At 40.5% G+C, this 24187-nt stretch overlaps 1 protein-coding gene across 3 annotated transcripts in view; it reads left to right on the forward strand.

The window, feature by feature from the left end:
* Usp6nl (USP6 N-terminal like) overlaps positions 1–24187 on the forward strand; it is a 136284-nt gene that overhangs the window by 64628 nt on the left and 47469 nt on the right. For 2 of the 3 annotated variants that reach the window (XM_013121390.3, XM_040755529.1), the window contains 3 exons: positions 8245–8312; positions 11851–11933; positions 18704–18743. In XM_013121390.3, the coding sequence (XP_012976844.1) occupies positions 8245–8312; positions 11851–11933; positions 18704–18743 (191 nt within the window). Of the gene's footprint in view, positions 1–2007; positions 2085–8244; positions 8313–11850; positions 11934–18703; positions 18744–24187 lie in introns of those variants that run through there. The other variant, XM_040755528.1, reaches the window with a different exon arrangement.

Raw genomic sequence — 24187 nt, forward strand, 5'->3', positions numbered from 1 at the left:
ATTGCCTAGGTCTCCTCACTGATGCCCCCATTCAGGGGGTCTGGATCAGTCCATGCTGGCCTCTCAGCCATCATTCTGGGGTCCAAGATCAGGTCAGGTCAGCTGTTTCTCTGGATTTCACCAGCCCAGTCTTGACCCCTTTGCTCATCACTCCTCCCTGTCTGTCACTGGGTTCCAGGAGTTCAGTTCAGTGTTTAGCTGTGGGTGTCTGCCTCTGCTTCCTTCTGTCACTGGATGGAGGTTCTAAGATGGTATATAAGATAGTCTTCAAAATCATTATCAGGGAGGGGCGTTTAAAGTAGTCTCTCCACTACTGCTTAGTTTGCCAGTTGGTGTCATCCTTGTAGATCTCTGGAAATCTCACTAGTGCCAGATCTCCCCTCAAACCTAGAATGACTCCCAGTATTATGGTATCTCTTAGAAAGAAGTATTATAGAGGTAGCAAACTTTGAATCCTTGTATATTTATGTTGCTGAAACAAATTGCCATATCGCTCAAACAGTGCTGATTTATTATAGAGTTCTAGAAGTCAGAAGCCTGAAAGCCATTTACTGGTCAGTATGGTTAATTCTTTCTGGAGTCTCCAGGGGAGACTAGGGTTCCCTTCATCTTCATCTTCGGGGGCTGCCGCTCTTCAACCACGACTCCACTGCTGGCCATGTTTCCTCCTGTTACTCTGGGTTTTTGTGACGAAGTTGGGCCCTGTACAGCTAGAGTTAGTCTCCTCACGATGGCTAGTTCGTCCTTGTGCAGACCCTTTTCTCCACGGTGCTTTCATAGGCTCTAGGGATTAGTCTGTGAACCTCAGTTGTTTGATGGGAAACCATTCTTCATCTTATCTCAGCTTCTTGCTTTGTAATCCTGAAGCATATTTATTTTTCCCCATTTTTGTTATAAAATTTCAAGTTAATGATAGTTTTTCCCAGAACTTAGACAGTTGTACCTCATTACCTTCCAGCTGACAAGTTACTTGATGCCAGTCTGATTCTCATTCCTTAGTGTATGACTTGACTTCTTCCTTTTTTCTGTGCTTTTTAGATCTTTTGTTGTGGAATATTATCACTGCCCTAAGTGGTGCGTAAACTTAATTCATGACTATCTAGTTCAGGTCACATACAGTTCCTGGGCACACAAAAAAAGTAGCAGTATTGTTAATTTGTACAAAATGGGTTTTAAATTACAGGTCTCTGCACATTTAAAGAAACAACAATAGCAAGGGAAAAAATAGAGAAACAAATAAAAGTTTCATTACAAGTATGTGGTTTATTAAAAATGTTTGGAACATGGGCTCACAAGATGACTCAGGGATAAAGGTCCTTCCCTCATCCAGGTTCAGCTGGATGACCTAAATCCAATCCCCGGAACCCACATGATGGAAGAAGAGGCCTAATTCTTACAAGTTGTTCTCTGGCCCCAACACTGGTGCTGCTGTGGTGTATGTATTCCCCCCCCAAAATATAATACACTTTAATTCCTTTTTAAAAGTTCTGTTCCCAGGAGCACTATCGTAACATGTATTTATAGTATGAATCAGGGCCTGGAATTTTCACATTAAAATATGCCAAGATATAAAGTGGCCTCAAAAAGTATTTCTTCATAGGTTTAATTTATGTTTTAAATAGTGTGTGTGTGTTCGTTCATTCCATGACAACTTTTGTTGAAAGTGCTAAGAATGTGGCTAATTTGAAGTGTAAGAGTGGCATGTGAGGTTGCTTGTGTAAAGCCCCTGTTTGCTGTGAGATGGAATTCTGGGTGTAGGCTGCTGTGGCTTCTAGTTGGGATTCAGCCTGAAAGACATGTTTTTCCTCCCAACAAATCTCATCTTTGTTTGAGTATTCATAGTCCATGTAACCACAAGGAGGCCTTTTCCCATTTGGAAAAAGAAAGAATTCATTTTAAGCGTCCTTTCTTGTGCTTGTTTTACAGTTAAGTAGAGCCCCACCCCGTTCTGTTTCTGTCAGTTGCAGAATGTCTGAGGTACCACCTAATACTCTCATAATAATGAAACCTTGGAGTAGATCAGTTTTCTATGAGGACTGAAACAGCTGTCACCTTCCAAGGCCAGCCTGATTATCTAAGGAAGGGTAAAGTACCTTTAAAGTTGATACTGTTTTCTATACTTCTCACCTATTCAAGTATTCACAAGGAAAAGGTAGTCTGCTGTCAGTGTTGTTTTATGGGATTGAATTTGAAATTTAGTAATGTTGAATGTGTATTTTTGAAGAATATAGTTCAAATGGATACTTATTCTTAAACTAATGTTGTAAAGTAAAGGGGCTGTTTAAAATAGTAATTTCTCATATTTCTCCATAAGGCTTTATTTTTAAGGATAGAAAAATTTTTCTTTATATACATTTATTTTAATAGCCATGTTGAATTGTATACTATTTAATAGCATATTAAATCATATACTATTTTGGCAACAGATTTTTTCCAAAAATCTTATTTTCATGGGTTTATCATGAAAATAGAACATAAAGTTATAGTGTAAATAATGTGATAACACCTTGTTTGAATTTTTATTTGATGATGGCATGTGGTATGAGCTGAGTAGCACAGTTGTCATTATTCAGTAGTTGCTCAAACTTTTACAAACTTACACAGGCACAGGGTGACTATTGGTGTTTTTGTGATCAAAGCTTTGGCACAAATTCTTTATTCTCACAATGGAAGTTTTAAATAATCAACTGAGCATATGCCATAAGCTCATCAGCGGAGACGAGAGCAGGAAACCCAATTTCAACAGAGTGATCTTTGGGCTACAGGTGACTACCATGCCGTGTGAATTAGTGATGTCTGAAAATTCAGCAATAGAAAAACTAGGATTTCCTTCTAGTCTCTCAAAAGAAGCATATTTGGCTATAATTTATAAGGGTAGTTGGGCCTTTAATCTACTTTATTTCTAGAATACATTAATATTAATAAAATTTTCTTCCCAGAGAGACACACAAGGATAGGGCATGTATAAGGGAATTCTGAAAACTTATTTGCTAAACTGCTCCCTCCCCTTGCCAAAGACAGGGTTTCTCTATGTCGCCCTAGCTGTCCCTTGGAACTAGCTCTGTAGATCAGACTGACCTTGAACTCACAGAAAGCCACCTGTCTCTGCCTCCCGGGTGCTGGGAGTAAAGGCGTGTGCCACCACCTCTTGGCTGAGTAAACTGTTTTGATCATGTTAAATACACTATATGATCATTCTCTCTAGAAATCAGGGTACAGTTTCATCTAGTTCCAGGACGATCCCTATTAGACAATTAGGTTTTCCCTTGTAGAGTTCTTAGCCTGATAGTGGAAGTAAAGGTTCATAAATTGTGGCTTGCCCACATTTTTTGGATTACTGACATTTAAGCTCCTACCCACATCGCTTCCTGTTCTGTTCTTTCTTATACACTTTAAAACTTTTCCTTCTTGTGTCAGATATCTGCTGACAGTCCTGGGGCTGGTAGTGGGAATTAAGGCCTACTGTAAAAGACATATCTTTGGAAAACATTAGTCTGCTGATTTGGAAGGAAATGTTAGCAGCTCTGATAGCACTCCTGGAGCTCAGTGGGCTTGACTTTAATTTCTGTGCACTCACTTTCTTCCCTGCAATAGAGGTATGAGTCTATTGTGTCAAAGCCCAGTGTCAGAGTCACAGGGGAAATGGGATGAAGACATTCGTGTGCTTATATCAGACTTCTCCTTGTATTAGCTTGCTGTAACATCGGAACAACTAGTGTGTATTTGGTTACTATCTAACATCATTCTGTTTACTTACTATTCACACTTGCATTGAAGGAGAGCTTATTAATATTTTGTACTCTGAGAAATGTGAAAGAAATGTTTTCTGCGCCTATCCCCCTCCCCCAGGAAAACAACTTTAACCAAATGTTAAACTTCCCATTTTGCTGGGTTTTGGTATTATAATAACTTGTACTTGTTTACTGACCTAAATCCCCAGAGGTAGAATGTTGAGTAATGTATCTCTTAGTAAGATTTCTAACACATACTATATTCAGTTACTTTTCAGAAAGCTCTTGTACATTTATGTGTTTAGTCTTAGTGTCCTGAACTGCAAGTGACCTCTGGCTTTTGTCAGTATTGTCAGCACTTTTGCTGTTATTGAGTCTAAGTGGATGCAAAGTTATATTTTAAAACTTTGTTTCTGTAATTATTGAGCCTGACTTTGTGTGTGTGTGTGTGTCTGTCCCCGCCCCAGTATTTTAGTTTTTGTTGTAAACCGAGATTGTGTATCTTTAGATTGATTTTATTTTATGTGTCTGGGTGTTTTGCCTGCATGTATGTATGTGTACCATGCTCATGCCTGATCCCCAAGGTGGTCAGAAGAGGGGGTTGGATGTCCTGGAACTGGAGTTACAGATGGATTTGAGTAAGCATGTAACCAAACCTAGGTCCTTTGCAAGAGCAACATGCTTCTAGGCCATCTCTGTAACCCCATTAAATTTAGATTTTATTTTTGTTAGAGCTGTGCATCAGTGTAACAATTCAGCAGTGTATACTATTTCCTTTGGAACAATTGACTTGCACAGTGCCTTCTCAGTTGGAATGACCTCTGCATCACCTAGACTGATTTCATTCTCTGTTTACTTCCCTGTGCTAAGTGACATGTCATAATACTGCTTCCCACTTCTTCAGTTTCCAGTATTAGCTTTGTTTTCCTCCTCTGGGGAGTGCCCTGCAGTCCCCTCTGCCACACAAGGCCCTTCAGTATTCCCTATCTTTAACTCCATTCCCTCTGTATTTCCCCAGGAATTTCCCTTTCCAAGGTACATTAGTCAGTTCTCTTATCACTGAGAAAATGCCACTGATAAACAACTTCAGAAGGACATTTATTTTGGCATACCATTTTGAATCTCAGTGTGTGGTTTGCTGTCTCCACTGTTGACTTATGGCAACATCATGGTTGAAGGATATGTTGGAGCAGAGAGAGAAAGAGCAAGAAGAAGGGACCTGGGACAAGACAGACCCAGTGGCCTATGAGTAGGCCTACCTCCTAAAAACACTAGTTCACATTGAGCTGTGAACTTATCAGTCGGTTACTCTTTGGGTGAAGTTAATGTCCTCCCGATCCATTCACTTCTCAGTGGTACACTCAGCCCAGAACCACACTTTCAACAAGTCTCTGAAGGACAATTCATATCCAAACCATAATGATAGACCTTTAGGGGAGGGGTTTCAAGAGTTCCTAAATTGTCATAGCAATAGGATTTTAGGGGAAAATGGAAATGTTATGTTCTGTCTGCCATCTTTTTTTGTGTGTGCTTTGAATTGTTTTTATGAAATAGTGGTTAAAGTTGAGGACTATACGATTAGGACTGGCTTTGATTTTGAGCTTTAGTTTTTACTAGCTTTGTGGCATTGGACAATCTGTTTGATACTACTAAGCCTTATGTATGATTGGTTATGATTGGCGAAAGGTTAATGATACTTGTCTTATAATGCCGTGAGAATTTGTGGCAAGGCCTGTTAAAGAGCTCCACGCAGTGTCTTGCTATCTGCCTGCACTCAGCACAGATATAGCTGCTGTCTTACCGTTGCTCTTGTGAACTTCTTGTTCTTGATTTTTCCCCTTAATTGGCATACCTTTTACATAATCTGATTTGTCCTTTATTGTTATTGTGGTGACTGGAGTCAGTCAGTCTATCTATCTATCTATCTATCTATCTATCTATCTATCTATCTATCTATCTAATCTACCTATCATCTATCCACCTATCTGTTCCTGTGATGAAACATACATCAAAATCAGTTTGTAGATGACAGTGTTTATTTCCATGTCACAGTCTGTCCTGAGGGAAGTAAGGGCAGGAACTGAAGCAGAGACCACAGGAGGAGTGCTGCTTACTGGCTTGCTCTCTGACTAGTTCAGCGTGCTTTCTTATACAACCCAGGACCCACCTGCCCAGGGGTAAAATTGCCTACGGTGGGCTGGCCCCTCCCATACCAATCATTAATTAAGAAAATGCCCACAGATAGCAAACTGATCAGATGGAGACTATTTCTCAATTGAGAGTCCCTCTTCAGGGTATCTCTAATTTATGTCAGATTTACAAAACAAAATACCTAGTCAGCATACTCCCCTAGTTGTTTTGGGTCAGAATGTTTTATCACAACAATAGACAATTTATACATATTTTATTTTATTTTATTAAATAATAATAATAATTTTTTATTTAGGTTAGAAACAACCTTGTTTCACATGTCAATCCCAGCTCCTTCTCCCTCCTCTCCTCCCCCGCCCTCCCCACCAGGTCTCCCAGTCCCCCACCAAATCTCCACTCCCATCCCCAGGGAGGGTGAGGCCCTCCATGGTGGATCTCCAGTAACTGTCATTTCATCCAGGGCAGGGCCTAGGCTCTCCCCCAAGAGTCCCGGCTGAGAGAGCCTCCCATATTGTGGCATGGGCACTCAAAGTCTATATGTACGCCAGGGATAAATACTACCCAAGGCCCCATCAATTACCTAGGCCTCCTCCCTGGCACCCACATTCAGGGGGTCTGGGTCAGTCCCCTGCTTTTCACACAGCCATCAATCTGGAGTCCAAGAGCTCCCCCTTGTTCAGGTCAACTGTTTCTGTGGTTTAAACCAGCCCAGTCTTAACTCTGGATTTCCTCAGTGTCCGTTGTTATGTCCCCCTTTTCGTTTCTGATTTTGTTAATTTTCATGTTCACACTCTGTCGTTTGGTAAGTTAGGATAAAGGTTTGTCTGTCTTGTTGATTTTCTCAAAGAACCAACTCTTCATTACATTGATTTTTTTTTGTACTGTTTTCCTAGTCTCTATTTTATTGATTTCAGCCCTCAATTTAATTATTTCCTGGCATCTACTCCTCCTGGGTGAATTTGCTTCTTTTGTGTTCTAGAGTTTTCAGTTGTGCTATTAATTCTCTAATGTAACTATTCTCCAGTTTCTTCATGTGGGCACTTAGTGCTATGAACTTCCCTCATGTCTTTAAGGAATTTTCTCATATCTTCTCTGAGGGCATCTATCACTTTCATGAAGTTGTTTTTAAGGTCTTTCTCATCTGCTTCTTCTGCAATGGACTGTTCAGGTGTTGCGGATGTAGATTCTCTAGTCTCTGGTGGTGTCATAATTGGTTTTTCTGTTGGTGGGTGTGCTTTTGTGTTGTCTCCTTCCCATCATTTCTTCCTGTGGGTGCAGAAGGAGTCTCTTCCTCCCCTGGTGGGTATGTGACCACGGTTCCTTTCCAGTGGGTGGGAGCAAGTCCCTGGTGGCTTTCCTCTTGTGTAGATGGAGACCGTCCTAGTATCAGGACCTTAGCAAACTCTGGGTAGGCTGGACCCTAGCCTCGCCTGTCTTGTGGGTGGAGACTCGGACTTGGAAGCTGGCAGTCTCTAGGCGGGCTGAATCCTGTGGGGCTGGGATCCGTAACTGCTGTGGGCAGTCCTCAGGTCTCCGGTGTTTCTGCTCAGGCCACCGGAAGTTAGGCTTGCCTCACCTACATATTTTATTTTTAAGCAAACATAAAATAATGTTCCTTAGAGCTCTTAGCATCCTTAGTGTTATTGGTCCTTTCTCCCCCTCTCCCCTGCCTTGCCTTGGCTCAATGCTTACTTCCCAGTTAAATCCCTTCTCTCCCCCCTTTTATCTGAATTCAGAGTTGATTAAGTGCTGTATTAGTTACTTCCCTTGTCACTGTGGGCGAATATTATACCTAACACAAACAGCGGGAGGAGAGACATGTTTATTTTGGCTTATGGGTTCTAGGAAATGGCTAGGAAGGCAGGGTGGCAGGAACATGTGGCAGGGCCCTCTCAAATGGTGCTAAACCAGCAAGCAGAGAGGGGCTAGTCTGGGCTCTGTTCAAGGCCTGCCCTTGTCACTCCCAGCCCCATTTGCCAGTCAAGGTTCTGCATCCTAAATGGTCTAGTCTCCCAAAACAGCACCTCCAGCTCAAGACCAGATACCGAAACATGGAGGGTGTGTGTGTGTTTGTGTGTTGGGGGGGGTAGTGGGAGGGCATCTCATTGAAATTAAGACCACAGCAGGGCCTTAGATTTGTGGTCTTGTGACATGTTTGCTGTATTAATACATTTACACCCTTTGAATTTATACATAGAATTGACGTGATAAAACGGTTAGTATTCTAAAGCTGCACTTAACTCATCATTTTGATTTTATTACTTTTTCATTGTAGGCAGTATTGCTTTTATGTTTTATTAGTTTTATGAATAACATCATTATTCTCAGGATAACAGCCCACCTATATTTGATCTCTCCACAGATTCGGACCAGGATGTAGCACTCAAACTTGCTCAGGAACGAGCTGAAATAGTTGCTAAATATGACAGGGTAAGTATCTATATTTATTCTTTGAGTAGGTTTTTATTAAGAAATACGTATAAATAGAAAAGGGCTTGCTTTCTGGAGAGCTTAAATAACAAGGAGTTTGTTCCCTTTGTGAGAACATTGAGCTCAACTCCTTCTCTGTTTCTGTGAGTTCTCTCTCCTGTGTGCCTCCCTTCTTTTTAGCTGTTTTTGCAGACTTGCCCGGCCGCTGTGCTCATGCACTGCAGTGCTGTTTCCTCCCTGCAGTGCTTGTCTTCTGAGACCCCACTGCCCACCCGCACATCTCCCCTCACCCTCCCTTCTGAGAGCAGGCCCTTTTTGTTTCCTCCCAATACTACCTACACCAGTGTTTGATAGGTTTTGCTTGTTATCTGCTCTTCCTTTCTATACTCTGTGTGGTGGGGGGGGTTATTTTGTTTGATTTATTCCTGTAAGCTAAATACCTAGTACAATTTTTTACTTATGGCAGCTACTTAAATACTCGAGAGAATGGATATGTAGAATTAAATTTTCTTGTAGAATAGTTTTTAAGTGTACTCTGTGAATTTATTGTAAATCTCAGATTCTTGTATTTATGTTTCATATAAATTTAAACTAGCATTTTACCTGTATGTCAGAATGAAATCTATTTTTTCATTTTCTGATATATTTTAATTCTTTGAGAATTTCATACAATGTATTTTTATCATATTCATTCCTATTCCTCTGCCAAACTTCTCCCACTCTCCACCTCTTATTCCTATGCCCAACTTCCTTCCTTCCTTCCTTCCTTCCTTCCTTCCTTCCTCCCTCCCTCCCTCCCTCCCTCCCTCCCTCCCTCCCTCCCACCTTCCCTTCCACCTTCCCTCCCTCCCTCCCTCCTTTCCTCCCTCCTTCCCTCCCCACCGAATCCAGTTTGTGCTGCCCATATGCACATGTGTGTGCATCCATCCAATGGAACATGCTCAATCTACCAGGGACCCTAAGGAAACTGGCTCTTCCTCTCCTGACATTTGTCACCTGTCAATAGTTCCTTAGCTCAGGACTGAGGCTTAGGATCCACTCCCTTTCCATGCTAGAATGCTGACAGGCTGGATATTATGCAGGCAGGCACACTGCTGTGAACTCTTGAGTACACCGTTTAACCCTTTCCTCCTTGGCCTCTGGCTCTAACAGCCTTTTGGCCCCTTCCACAATCAGTGTTCATGAACCTTGGAGGAGAACAGGTGTGATATAGACAGCCCATTCATGGTAATGTCCCTCAAACATTTACTGGCTGCATTTTGACCAATAATGAGTTTCTGCATTGATAGCTGAGCAGAAGGAAGCTTCTCTGATGAGCACTGAAGTTGCACTCATCTGTGGGTATAGAGAGATACGGATGTAGAAGGCAGTTTGATACTGCGTCTTTTAGTAAAGAATGGTATTAGGTTTACTCCTGGGGCACGTGAACTCCCCAGCTGTGGATCTTAGTCAGATTTGCTTTACCAGGCATGTGTTTCCTTCTGTGAAGTGGGCCTGAAATACAATTAGAAAGTAGTTGATTACCCTTGTCTTGATTATCTTTAATGGCCAAGGTGACGCAGCTCAGAGTTACTGGAGAAAAGCCTTAATTGAGGAATGGTATAATCAGGTTGTTCTGGGCGCATATCTGTGAGGGATTATTCAATTGTTAATTGATGTAGGAGGGCCCATCCCATTGTGGGTGGTACCATTCCTCAGGTGGTGGTCCTAGGCTACATAAAAATAGTTAGTTAAGCCAGAAATCCAGTCAGCACCAGCTTTCTTTCACAGTTCCTGTCTCTAGATTCCTGCCTCAGTGATGGAGTGTGTGCTGCAGGTGTACGCTAGGACTTCCCCATTACACCCAGGCCACCAAGTAGGGACAAATATTGCCAGGCTGCTCATTACACTCAGGCCACCATTGCAATAGGGACAAATATTGCCAGGCTGGTCATTACGGTAGCTTTCAGTGTTCACAGCTGGGTCGGACTGCTAATCTTAGCTCTCCCAGTAGCCTACATAGCACTTCCTGTTTCTAAGAAAGCTAGCCAACATTGAGGTGTTAAACAGCAGATTTCTTTATGGCCTTTTCAGACATCCTGAGTGTTGGTTGTCCCCTCCTCTCTGCTTTCCCCTCTATTCCCTTTCCCACTCAAACCTTCCTCTTCATTTCCCCTCTCTCCCTTTGTATCACTTTAGCATGGAATCTAATGGTGTCAAAGATTATCAGCAATTTGTTATCAATAATTTCTCCTTATTTGTCTCTTTTAATGGATAGTAACATCTGTTTGTAAGTGCCACATTCTACGCATGCATCACTTGAACGTGGTTGTGTATTTTCTTTTTAATATCTATTTTGTGAGGTTAATAGGAACATGAAATTTTAAATAGCTGCCTGGCCTGTCTCCTTCCTTCAGGGAAGCACTCAGGAAGTATTCAAATAGTCTTGTTCCCAGAGTTACCAGTGCAGTGGTTACTTGTTATTATCATCCATGAAAAACCTAGATAACTAGTTAATTGCATAGCTAATGTAAAATAAGCAAGTAGCACTGTTTATTCATACCTGTAGTCACCTCTCCCCCACTACCCAACTACTCACCCATATGTAGTTATCCCAAGGTACACTTTTTAAAAAGTAATACTAAAACGATTTCTGACAGTCCTTGCCCATAAGATGTTCATAATCTACTCGAGGGAAAACAAAGGAGCAGACATTTAAAATACACTTAAATGGAAGTGTCTACAAGTCTAAAATTTGAATATATTGTATTTGGGGGTCCTAAAATCATTACTATGAGTAAGCGATACCACTGTATTTAGAATGGTGAGCTGAGGAAAGAATTGTGGGTACACCAGCAGTTAAGAGTTAGCTATGAAAGCAATCATCAGAGACTTGGAGTGTATGAAGAGAACTGCAAAGGATTAGCAGGGGACAGTGCTATGCAAGTGGGGAGGACAGAGAGCATAATTGCTAAGTAGTCTTTGAATTTTCAGTACTGCAGACTGAAGAATTTGACAAGCTCCCCTCACCCCAGCCCTGGAGAGAGGTCTTGCTGTGAGGCTCTAGCCAGCCTGGAACTCACTGTGTAGACCAGGCTGGTCTTGAACTCATAGAGATCCACTTGCCTGTACCTACTGTGTGCTGGGATTAAATGCATGTCCCACCGCACTCATTTGGGAGTCTTTTGTTTAGCAATAAGTGGGTTCAGGGCTGGTATATTCGGGAAGCAAAGCAATGAAAAAACATAATGTACATTGCCTTCTGTGAGAGGGTTCTACGAAAGGCCTGTTCTAGATGGTTCACTTTAAACTTAAGGTTTGTCAGTTTCTCCTGCAGTAGCTTTCTTGTCCTCATTGACTTCTCTCAGGACATATTTTGATGAAAAAGCAGTTATGTTAGTTCTTGCTGACACAGTGTCTTCTATAGCTAATAACTAAGGAACAGTGATTACATTGCCAAAAATAGTTTAGTTAAAAAAGTACTCATGTTTGATATGTCTCAGTAAAATACTCGGTATTATAAATTCCAAATAACTCCTCTTGTCATCTTTTGTTTTAGGGACGAGAAGGTGCAGAAATTGAGCCTTGGGAAGATGCTGATTATCTTGTTTACAAAGTCACTGACAGATTTGGCTTTTTACAGTAAGTCACACAGGCTGAAAGCTGTTGTTTTTCAGTTATACTCTGACTATGGTTATCTATTAGTAAAATTAGACTATTTCTAAGACTCCAGGTGTGCTCTAGTACACTTTTTGGTTCCTATCATTTTAACTACTGTGGTTAAAATTGAGCTATAGTTAATCTTTATACCTTTTGTGTTTTGTAAAGAACACAGTAAATGTGTAAAATGAGTTGTATTAATAATTTAGCAGAGTTAATGATCATGGATAACATTTTATATTCTTAAAATAATTATAAAACATGTAATTCTATATAGATGAATTGTTAAAATAACTAGAAATTAGAGTATTGTCTAAAAATGAACAATGAAAAAAAGCCATTGATCTTCCTTATTGTTGCAAATGTAATCATAATATTGCTTCTCAAAATTAACTCTATTTATCTTGACTGTGGTCTTTAAAGACTTGAGAGAAGAAAAGACTAGACTACTATAAAGTAATTCAGTTGAAGAATTTTGACTGGTAAAAATAGCCTGCAAACTGCTGTCAATCTGCTTGTTTAGGTCCTAGTGTTATGTAAATTGGTGTGTTTTTTAGCAGTGTGTATTCTTTTTTGCCTACCAGCTGGCTTCTCATCAGTGAATGATTTCATACGTCATCTAGAGAAAAGAATAAAAATTACCTTATGTATTGTATGTTGAGACTTTGAAGAAATCAAGTGTAGGAATATTTCATAAAGCTCTTATTATGCTTAGAGATGGTACCTATTCAAATTTTCTCCTGGATAGTTATAATCTGAAGACTTTGAACTTCAGTAGACAACAGAACAGTGCTTACAATGGAACTACTATTCTCAAACCCCGCCACATTATTCTTATCTCTCCCCCTTCTTTTCTTCCACTTCCCTCCCCGCCCCCACCCATCACCATCAAACATAGCCACAACTGTGATGGGAAGCCATTGTACATTTGTGTGAGTCAAGTGCAGAACTGGGTTGTGAATCAAATTTTGAAGTACAATTTGATTATGAGGACTCTTAAGCTCAGTGGGTCACAAATTTGTCTGTGTATTAGAATTAGTTGAAAAAAAGATTTCTGGATTCTCTACTATATTTTGATTCAGAAGATAGGATGTAACTCAGTTCATTTTGACCATTCCATCCATATGGTAATGTGTTTTTTAGAATTATAGTATAGTTCAGTTAGTATAAAGTGCATCTGAAAAATCCATACATTCCAAGAGGGTCTGTTAATTACCTACATTTTCTTTCTTGCCAGTTGAAACAAGTGAAATTTAACAGTTGAAAGTGTTATAAACAAATATATTCCTGCCCAAGAGCCTAACTTATGTTTGTCAGTTGGAAAGTTGTAGTCAGATTTTGTTTGTTTTTTCCCTGTTTGCTTGTTTTTATTTTATTTTTTTAACTTTGGGCTGAGGTCCAGTCAGTTGTAGTGGGGAAAAGTCACTAGTAGATAGCTCTCCTTATAGTATTAGTTACTACTCATTGAGCACTTCTTGTGTGTCCGGCAGGGTTCTGAGCCCTTATTCCTTCACATCATCTTTGGGGTGGGTTCTCTTTCTCTAGTTTTTAGATGGTGAACCTATAGAGCTCAAATAAATTGCCTCAGGTTTATTGACATTGTCAGCTCCTTGGATGGGGGTCTAGGGTAGGTTTCACTCCAGAGTACTGCCTGTTACTGCCTTCTTTTGATTTAGTGGAGAAATACAGGGTAAGTGCTTTGAGTTGCCTACAGAGGAGAGTGAAATGGCTACTTGCATCGACATATCTACTAAGATAGCAAAGGTCACCATATTTTTTAAAATGAGACTGATTGGTATTGGTACTCATGATGGTGCGCATTAAAAACAAAAACAAAAAGAAACAAAAATTTCCAACCTGCTTTAAGCTATAGTCCCCAAACAGAAGCCCAAATGAAAACTATGAGGCAGAGGAGTGAATTCCAGTGTGACATTAGGCTTTATCAGTTGACTTTTGTTACAGTGCCTACTGTCAGCCAAGCACTTCCCCCAGCGTTTTCTGCAGGTGGCTTTTATTGCTTGCCACAGTAGATAGGACTTTATCTGTTGTACTGTTGTGTTAAGAGAAGCTTTATCTTTTGCTAGCCGCTTTGGTTTATATCCCCCCGTCACCTGGGCTCTGCCGCGCCAGCCTGGTTCTAGATCCGCATGAAGCTGTTGGCCTTGTTTGTCTCTTACTGGCTAGCTCTGCCTTAAGTAATTACCCCATAATTGTTAATCTAAATATGTTTCTTACCGGAGAATAGTTCCCGGCATCCTACCCCCATGGCGTCACATGTTGACTCTCTTGTCTTTCTCCTTCCCAGAATCCTCCTGGACTCCTAGCCCCACCTATCTAGATTCCTATTGGGCAGCAGTAATTTATTGACATATACACAGGACTTCCCCAACACTGTTGGATAATGTTTTTGCTGTAAGCACCCAGATATTACTTTCTTTCACACCTGATTAAAAGAGCACCTCTCCTGTCTTAGCTATGTGTAAGTCATGACTGTTGCTGCAATTGAAATTAGATTTTAAATTCATTGTCAATACAATAGAAAGAACAACCTCCCAGCCTCTTTGGATATTGCTGAGTTCATATCTAGAAACAGCTTTAGAAACTTAAAGTCTTTGTTATGATATATAAAGGAGTGTCAATAATTAACACAATATAGATTGTCTTGGTTTGATAATAGCGTTCACAGTATGTTCAAACGTAACTGGCAAGACAGCCTGTGATAGAGTTACAGCTGCAGAGTGGACAAGTTGACCTTGCTTAAGTGGCTGTAGATAGAACTTTAAATGTTTTCATCAGAACTTGCTACCACAGCTCTGCTGGACAAAGAATGCTTGGTATTTGGATAATAAATAATGCTTTTAGGTCATAAGTTTTTAATAGGAGAAAGAATTAAAAGGAAACTCGACCAAAAATAGAGGAGATCAAATTAACACTGAGCATCAGATGCTCAACTACTTACTCACATTTGTATATTTATAAAATGCAGTGGACTGTCCATAGTTTCCCATGCTTTTATAGATCTGTAGGAGCTTACTACTCTGTAGTCAAGGTGCTTTTGATATCAAGATTACCCATTTTGATTAGAAAGGTTTGAGAACTCTTATCAGTCTTATGTATATTTTAACTAGCTTGATTCTAAAGTTAGGTAAATTTTGCTTCAAAACCAGAATTGAACCATAGTCAATATATTCAACTTAATTGATGTTAACTCTTTTAACAAATTAGGTTTCCAGGTGAATGTTTATTCACATTTACAGAAATAATCCTGTGAGTTGTTGAGAAACGACCAATACATACTTAATAATATATTTAAACCCTAACCCAGATGAAAAGCATGCCAGCTCAAGTGTTTGTCTTTCTTTTGATGACTGCTGTATTTTCTTACTGTTACATGGAAGTGTTGTCTCTGAGCAGTCAGTCCTCAGGTGTCTGCAGTCCTAGTCTCTAAAGCAGGGTTCTTTACTGTAGCTTGTGACCACTACAGGGGCTGAATGTCAGATATTCTATATTTGCATTACCATTCATAACAGTAGCAAAATTACCATTATGAAGTAGAAATGAAGCAGTTTTATGATTGGGGGTCACCACAACAAGAGAAACTGATTTAAAGGGTTGCAGCATTAGGAAGGGTGAGAACCTTTACTCTAAAGCAAGGGATAGGTAGTAGTTATGTGTTACCAAGAGCCAGGTACTAAGTACTTTTGGATTTGTAGACCATGTGACCTTGTCACCATGACTCAGCTCTGCTACTGTAGTGTGAAAACAACCCCAGACATGTCTAAATGAGTAAGAATGACAGTGCTCCATTAAAAAAACAAACAAAAAAACTTTATTTATAAAAATAGACAGCAAACAAGATTTGACCTGTGTGGACTGTGGTTTGCTGGCCTGAAGGAATATTCATCTGTATATTCCAGACTGTGCCCTTTCACCTTTTCTACTTAAAGTAGATTTAGTTAGCAAAATACAGATTATTGGAGCCAGTATGGTGGTGCACGCATTTAATTCCAGCACTTGGAGACAAAGGCAGGCCAACCTGGTCTACAGAGTAAGCTTCAGGTCAGCCAGGGCTACACAGAGAAACCTTGTCTTAGAAAGAAAGAAAGAAAGAAAGAAAGAAAGAAAGAAAGAAAGAAAGAAAGAAAGAAAGAAAGAAAGAAAGAAAGAAAGAAAGAAAAGAAGGAAGGAAGAAAAAAAGGAAGGAGGCAGTGAGGGAGGGAGATGGGAGAGAGGAGAGGGGAGGGGGGAAAAGAAGAAGGAACAGATTATTGCCATACGCAAACATGCCTTATAGTACTTAGCATATTCAATGAATACCTTGACCATCCTAGTGAATGTTCTGGAACCACATGGGACTCTTAGTGAGGTTCATCCTCTGGTCTCAGGTTGCTGTGAGCCTCAGCATATGCCAGCCCAGGGACTTGAGGACGACAAGGTCTGTGAACACAACAGATCCCACATGGAAAGTGTTAGGTGTAAGATATGAGGACCCAATCTTGCTGTCTCCACATTAGGGCTGAAGACTGTATTCAATCCTTAGAATTTCTGTTTTTCTGAGACCTGTTTGCTTAGCCCATGCCCTTCTTTGTACACTCTGGCAATAGCTGAAGGTCATTTAAATGCTCCGGATTATGTTGTGTTGAATATTTCTGTGTTAGGCTAAATGACAATGAAAACAGTTACTTTCTCATCTATGAAAAAGAGGGATTTGGGTTTTCTCTCTAAATTCCCTTTTGGCTTTTATACCATTTTTGTCTGTTTCATTGCTATGGCTAAATGGTTCATCTCAGGACTCTTCAGAGAAGCAAAGAATAACATAGAAAATGCAAGCTCTTGACTAATAATCTGTGATGTTCTTAAAAGTCGTGCCACTTGATCTCAAGAGGAAACAGAAGCAAGAATATGCATGTATTGTTGCCAAAACATCCATACTATTGAGAAAGCTGCCAAAATCAGCTTTGTTTATATGAGAAACTTTATTACTGACAGTTAATATAAGGTGCTCAGGATATTTTAACGTTGGAGGTGAAAGCATATATGAACCCGAGAAATGGTTTTGTTCTTTTTTTTTAAAGACTTACTTATGTATATAATGTTCTGCCTGCATGTATGCCTGCATGACAGAAGAGGGCATTAGATCTCATTATAGATAGTTGTGAGCCACCATGTGGTTGCTGGGAATTGAATTCATGACTTCTGGAAGAACTGCAGTGCTAACTGCTGAGCCATCTCTCCAGCCCAGTTTTGTTCTTTTTTTTTTTTTTTTAATTAAAAAAGTTCTGTTGAAGCCGGGCAGTGGTGGCAAATACCTTTAATCCCAGAAATTGGGAGGCAGAGGCAGGCTGATCTCCATTAGTTCGAGGCCAGCCTTGTCTACAAAGCTACACAGAGAAACCCTGTCTTGGGGTGGGGGTTCTGTTGAAGTTTTGACAGTAAAGTTTTATTTTACAGACTAAAAGTGAAAGTTTCCTTTTAATTTACAAGTCCATTTAAAGCCAATTTCCTTTTCCTTTCCTTTTCTTTTTTCTTTTTGATGTTGGTAATTAAACCTAGGGTCCCACTCTTGCCAGGCAAATACCATACCCTACCCCTGAATTACATCTTCAGCCTCCATGTGTATTTGTATGAGTGTGTGCACACACACTCAGGCCCATGTATAGGTTCATGTGTATAGATGTTTTTATATGTAGAGGCCAGAGGTCAACCCTGGGTGTTTCTCAGAAGCCGAAGCCATCAACCTGATTTTTGGGGGGGGGTATAGGGTCCTCATTTTACCTTAGGGCTTGTCAAATAGACTAGTCTGGCTGGCCTCTAAACCCCGGAAATCTGCCTCCCTAGTGACTGTCACCATGCTGCGTGCGTGTGTGTGTGTGTGCGCGCATGCGTGCGCGCGTGCAGGCGAATTGAGCTCAGGTCCTCATGCTTGCATATCAAACACCTTACAAATTGAGCCATCTCTTCTGGTCCCACAAGCCTCATTTTACTATTTTATTTTGAGATGGGGTCTCACTAAGTTGCCCAGGCAGGCTTTACACTCACTGAAACCCAGGAAGTTGTTAAATTTGATATTTTCTTCTACTCTTGATTAGCAAGTGTTTCAGTTCTTCCTCCAGGTCTGGCTCCATATTTTTCTTCATGCAAAATTTTAAACAGTGATTTATTTTAGGCAGTAGTTGGATCCAAGAGTGAAAGTGATAGATAGTCTAGAGCACAGGATGGCAGACTGACCTATGTGTCAAGGCCAAAGCTAGTTTACCACTGAGTTCTTTAGAAGCTCTGTAGAGCTTAGTTTTCCATTGTTTGTGATTGCTATATACATGCATACTACCATACTAGAATCCAAGTAGTTATGAGAAAGAGTATGTGATTCACAGAGCCTAAAAGATTTACTGTTTCCTGTGACTGGAGTTGCTGAACCCTGGTCTAGGGCAGTGTTCACCAACAGAATTTTCTGCCATGATAGAAATGTTCAGTGTAGCAGCCTCTAGGTAGCTACATGACTTTTGTGTAGTCAGATTGTGGCTAGTGAGACTTACTTCAAATTGCTTCCTGTAGGATAGAAACTACTGTGTTTAAAGATGAGGGATGCTGTTATTATAGACCAGTCATTTTCTGTTGAATTCGATGGAATGGAAACATGAAACATGAATCTCTTATAGTGACATATTACATATAATACATGCCTGTAGGATACACCTAGTAAAAATCTGTTCTGATTTCAACCATTTCATTTATGTTGTTATTCTCTACAGTGAGGAAGAGCTCCCGTATCACAATGCAGCTGCTGACCGGGTAAGTATGGTTCTTTGTTTATTTGAAGTCATTGATGAATTGCCTCTAGAGGAATAGAATCTGCTTTTGTGATTTTTGAGTACTGTATCATATGCAGCTGGCATTGTTAGAATTTGACCAAAATTATGTTGCTCTTAAGAAAGGAATTAAAATAAAGGTGAAATTAGTTAGAATTTATGAGATTCTGGTCTTTCTTTAAAAATAAGAAAAGGGTCAGTACTCTGAAATGCTTAGCCCCAGCTTGAGACTCTACCTGTATGAAATACTTCTTTGTGTCAGGAATACCCGTCCGTCCATCCGTCCATCCGTCCATCCATCCATGCATCCGTGTGTGTGTGTGTGTGTGTTGGGGGGTTGTTTGGTTTTTCTCTCTCTGATTTTTGTTAGTTCTTTGAAAAGTACGCAGTGTGTTTTGGTTTCCTCCTTCCATACCCATTTAACTTTGTGTCCTTTTGTTTTTAAACCCATCAAGTATAGTTTGTGCTCCCAGATACTGTTGAATGTGTGACCCTCACTGGAAAGAGGTCAACACTTAAAGAAAATTGACACTTCCTCTCCCAAAACCTATCAACTGCCAGTAGCTTCTTAGTAACTAGGGGTGTGGCCTCTTACCTACCTCCCTTCTCCATTCTGAAGCTTGTCGGGCTTGAGTCTGTGCAGATCTTATGCATGCTGTCACAGCTGCTGTGAGCTCATATGTACTACAACTGCTCTGCTGTGTTCAGAAAACATTTTCCTTGTAATATCTTCTGGCTCTGGCTCTGAGCCTAGGAGGAGAGGATGTGGTGTAGATGTCTCCATGTGGACTGAGCATTTCACAGTCCCTTATTCTCTGCACCTGAACAATTGTGAGTCTGTGTTAATCACCATCCTGTGTTAAAAGAAGCTTCTCTGATGAGATTTGTCAGTTACACTAATCTATGGACATAATAGTAAGTTGTTAGGAGTAAGGCATCCCAAGTGATCATTATGTACCCTCTGAATAGGAAAACACCATTCTAGACCAGTAGGTCCATAGAAAGTAACTGTCCATGAGTTTTTGTCCAACTCCCCACAGTTAATGACTAGAACATTTCTTGTTGTCAGTTAACTTTTAACATTTAAGGATTAGACAAGTGACATAGCAAGCCTGTCAGCTTTTCTTTAAACATTTCTTCATTCTACTTAGCAAGGAGCTGGTTATAATTGGGTATACACCAGAAGTAGTAGGAATCGGAAGTTTTAATTGCTCAGAATCTCCTTACTCCTTCATTTCTCTTCCAAAATGAATTGTGGAATGAAAGTGAAGATATTTTGTTTGTGTGTATTCTACTAGGGAAGGAGGCTGAGCTTCAGACAATATAGTGAAATTGTAATTATAATTTGAAAAATACTTTAGGAAAATATTCTAAGATCAAACTTTTCTGAAAAACTGTAGAAAAACCCTAAACAGAATTGTTATTTTGCATATGTGAAGAACATCTATGAACACCTCCTGCATGTGAAAGATTGCCAGATTCTCTGGCAACATCATAGCCTAAATGCTTTGACAGGAAACTTTCAACAGCTACATCACTGAGTAATGTGTGTCTTGCCCAGGACTAGCCCCTGCTTAGAGTTCCAGGACTGAGGAAAATCCTTCGTTCAGTGACTAGAAGAGTCGTTGGAGACAAGAGTTGGGAGGTGATTGATGGGACTCAGGTCTTCAGTACAGTGGGAATAACATGTAGGCTGGTGGTCAGGAAAGCAGTCTGTAGATCAGCAGTCTATGAGAGGATGAGGCAGTGATGGTGAGCATCTTGTCAAGTCTGCCCTAGGGGACCTTTGTATCAAACTGTTTGAAGTGGTAACCTAAGGATTTGCCTCTGCCTCCTGACAGTCCCTTTGTGTGTAGTACCCTGCTTTACTGATCATCTGACTTACTGATACTACCACAGGACCTCCTGTGCTCACCTCCGTCTTCCTCAGCTCACATGGTATTGTAGCCATTGCATGTTGTCTCTAACTTAACAGTAGTTTCACTCAAGAGCTGCCTCCCTCCCTCCCTCCCTCCCTCCCTCCCTCCCTCCCCCTCCCTCCCTCCCTCCCTCCCTCCCTCCCTCCTCCTCCCTCCCTCCCTCCTCAGCCTCACAAAACCCATACAGGTTTTGAATATTTTCCCTGGCCTAGCAATACTGGTCCTCAGATCTGCCTTGTAGACTAATGTGCCCATCACAGTGAGCCAGTGCTCCTTCTTCCACACTCCTTGATGTCTCTCAGACCCCCGTCTCATCTCTCAGCCAATGCTGTGAGCTCTGCCACCCAGGTCTGTTCAGAATTTGTTGACTTCACTCCTCTTGTGCTGCCCAGGTCCACTGTACCTTTTCTTTTGGGGCTTCTAGTCTTCCTACCCCAGTCCTTGCCCTTTCTCTCACAGTCTTAGCTCTTGACACAGTTAGAAGGATGCTGGTAAGATGAGTTAAAATCATGCCCCTTTCCAGTCGGAACCTCACCGTATCTTCCCTGTCCATCCACAGTAGCGCAGTGTTAAGAATGATCCTCAAGGTGTAGCAGGGCCTCATTCTTTGCGCTCCCTTCTTTCCTTCAGCTGCTGGCTCCCTAGTGTTTCCTGAACTTGTGGCTGGGCCATAGTTCCTCTTCAAGGCTTTCCCTCTGGCGTCTTCCTCTTGTGGGGTGTTTCACTGTCCTCACAGTAGCTGCAAGGCTCAGCCTTTTTAGTTCCTTCAAGAATTTACTCTAGTGTCACTTAGAGAATATGACTGTTCATGGTCATCTAATCTAAAATTGGGAATTTCTCCCCCTGATGTTAATTATCTTCTTTGTTTTTAATCTGTATTGTATGTGACACAATTTATGTGTTAGATATTTTGAAAATTTCTTACTTTGTTTCTTCCACTGGGTTGTAATCTATATGAGTCACATACCGCCTTTATAACATTAAATATATTGACTAAAAGCTGCTGGAGAGTCTGCAGATGTTGCAGTGACCTGACCTTGAAAGATAAGGGAGAAAAGAATTGAAATTGTTGTTTGTTTTTAAACATAGGCTAGGTTGATTTGGCAAAATAAACATATTAATCCAGTATAGACTTCTTTTTCCATCTCCTCTTTCACTATTTGTAATTTTTGGTCGAGAAATCTTAGAGTTCAAGCCAGTAATTAGATAAGTCAAAAAATGTGCCAGTAAAGAAGAAATGTAAGGCAAGTTAGTGGAGGGTACATACTTAAAATTAAGTTTGTTTAATTTTTTATAAGACTGAGCTGTATAATAAGACTCTTAACCCAATACAAGTATGTCTCTAATTAACTTCTCATTTAAAGTCTTAATAGGGAATCACTAAAAAGCAATCTGTGTGTGCCTTAATGATTTATTTAAAATTTCAAGCATGGTGGTACATGTCTTTAATCTTAGCACTCAGGAGGCAGAGACAGGTAGAGCTCTATAGTTTGAGACTAGTCTGGTTTTCAGAGTTCCAGGCCACCAGGGGCACACTGTGAAATCCTCCCTACTATTGTTTCAAAAACTATTAAAATGAGAACATACTTGTACATTTATTTGTCTGCCCTGTCCTGGGGTAAGAGGGTTCTGAGGTAGTTTGTTGAGGTAGTTTCTTCCTTAGAGCCCTTTTACACATTTTACTTGTTTATCTTATGACCTGCTTTTTCTGCGTTTATTTGTTGTGAATACACCCGTGCCTGTATGCATGTTTGCATATGTGTGCATACACATTTGTGTGTGTAGTCATAGCACACATGTGGAAGTTGGTTCTCTCCTTCCACCAGGTGGATACTAGGAATTCAACTCTGGTTGTCAGGCTTGGCAGCAGGTGGCTCTGACCCTTCCTGTTATTTTACCAGGCCATGGCCTGCTTTATATATATGTAATAACATATTATGTAATATAATAACCAATATATGGTATATTAGTAAAGCTTGAACACATGCAAAGTTGTCCAGGGTTAGAAGTGAGCATTCTGTAGCATCTGCCTATGTGTAGTGGCCAAGCTCTATTTTTGTAGACACGTAATAAAAATTTATCTATTTTTTCAATTCAATGATTGGCTTGCTGACGTCTACACTCTGTAAAGCTTGCAGCTGAAGCTGTACTTCTTGGTGCTTAGTACTGTTGTATTGCTGTCTGTTTGGTCAAGTAATCATGGCTTCAGTTCTAGCTCTGCCATGTGTTATATTACTGGAGGCCATTCTCCATTTAAAAGAGGATTAATGTGGTGTTTGCAAAATGATTTGGGTCCCACCAAACAGGCACTTAAACAAATATACTCATTATACTTACTCTGTAGAGAACAATATTAATAATGGATTATATTATTTCTTTGAGTTTATTGATGTTTTTAATAAGGAGGAAAGGTTTTATAAAACTATGAATTTTCATAGATAAAGCCCCGAAATGCAGTGCAGTATTCTGTATAATATATAAACTATGAGAGCCTTTTATTTTTAAATTTTGTTTTATTTATTGTATGTGCACCTGTATGCATATGTGCATGTGTGCCACTGTGGGAATGTATAGGTGAGAGGACAACTTTTGGCTGCTGAGTCTGTGCAGCCACCATGTGAATTCCAAAGATCGAGCTCAAGTTCTAGGCTCCGTGGTAGGCAAGTGGCTTACCCCTGAACCATCTTGCCAGGTCCCCTTTTATTTCTTCTAAAACCTTTATTTTGCATAGCATCAAGTTTTAATAAGTGACTGTACTTTCCAATGGCAAGGTGTCCTGTACTCCCTATCCTCTCCTGACCTCTGCTGGTGAGATCTAGGCATGGGTGACTCTCAGCAACTTTACTCACATGTCCCTATTGTGTGACATTGGTAAAAACCAAACTTGTTCTAGTCTCATCATTTACATTTTATAGAGCACCTCATATGTTTTGAGTTTCTCTCCATGGATAAGCAGTTCCTCCAGTGGAGAGTTGTTACAGACCTGCAGCTCAGTTCTCATCAGACTGCTCCCATGTTAATGCAGATTGAGAGCCCAGATGATTTTAACCTGTGGTGTACAAATCAGGCTCACGTGACCTGCTGTTTGGGTTTGCTAGAGAAGCTCATGGAACGTTAAGTGCTGTGCTTACTAGACCTATTTACTAAAAGACAATCCTCTCAGGAATGGCCGAATGGAATATGTATGGAGTTAGGAACAGAAGTACAGAGCTTTCCTACCCTCTGAGAGTACAAAAGAGATCATACCGAGAATGTCAGGTGATCACCAACCTGGAAGCTGTCGAAGCCCCATAGCCGAGGGATAGTAATGGAGGTGTTATGACAGAGCTATAGTCAGTGTGTGAAGCCTGGGTTCAGTCCCAGGTTACATACATGCACACACACACACACACACACACATTTGGGAGACCAATAGAAAATTTAATGTATGGACTATGAGATGATAATGATTGAATTTGAAATTTCTTAGATACAAGAATGGTGTAGTGATTAGGATTTTGTTCTGCCA

This window comes from Mesocricetus auratus, unplaced genomic scaffold (assembly GCF_017639785.1).
Source record: "Mesocricetus auratus isolate SY011 unplaced genomic scaffold, BCM_Maur_2.0 Super-Scaffold_100013, whole genome shotgun sequence".
In the NCBI taxonomy this organism is placed as follows: Eukaryota; Metazoa; Chordata; class Mammalia; order Rodentia; family Cricetidae; genus Mesocricetus; species Mesocricetus auratus.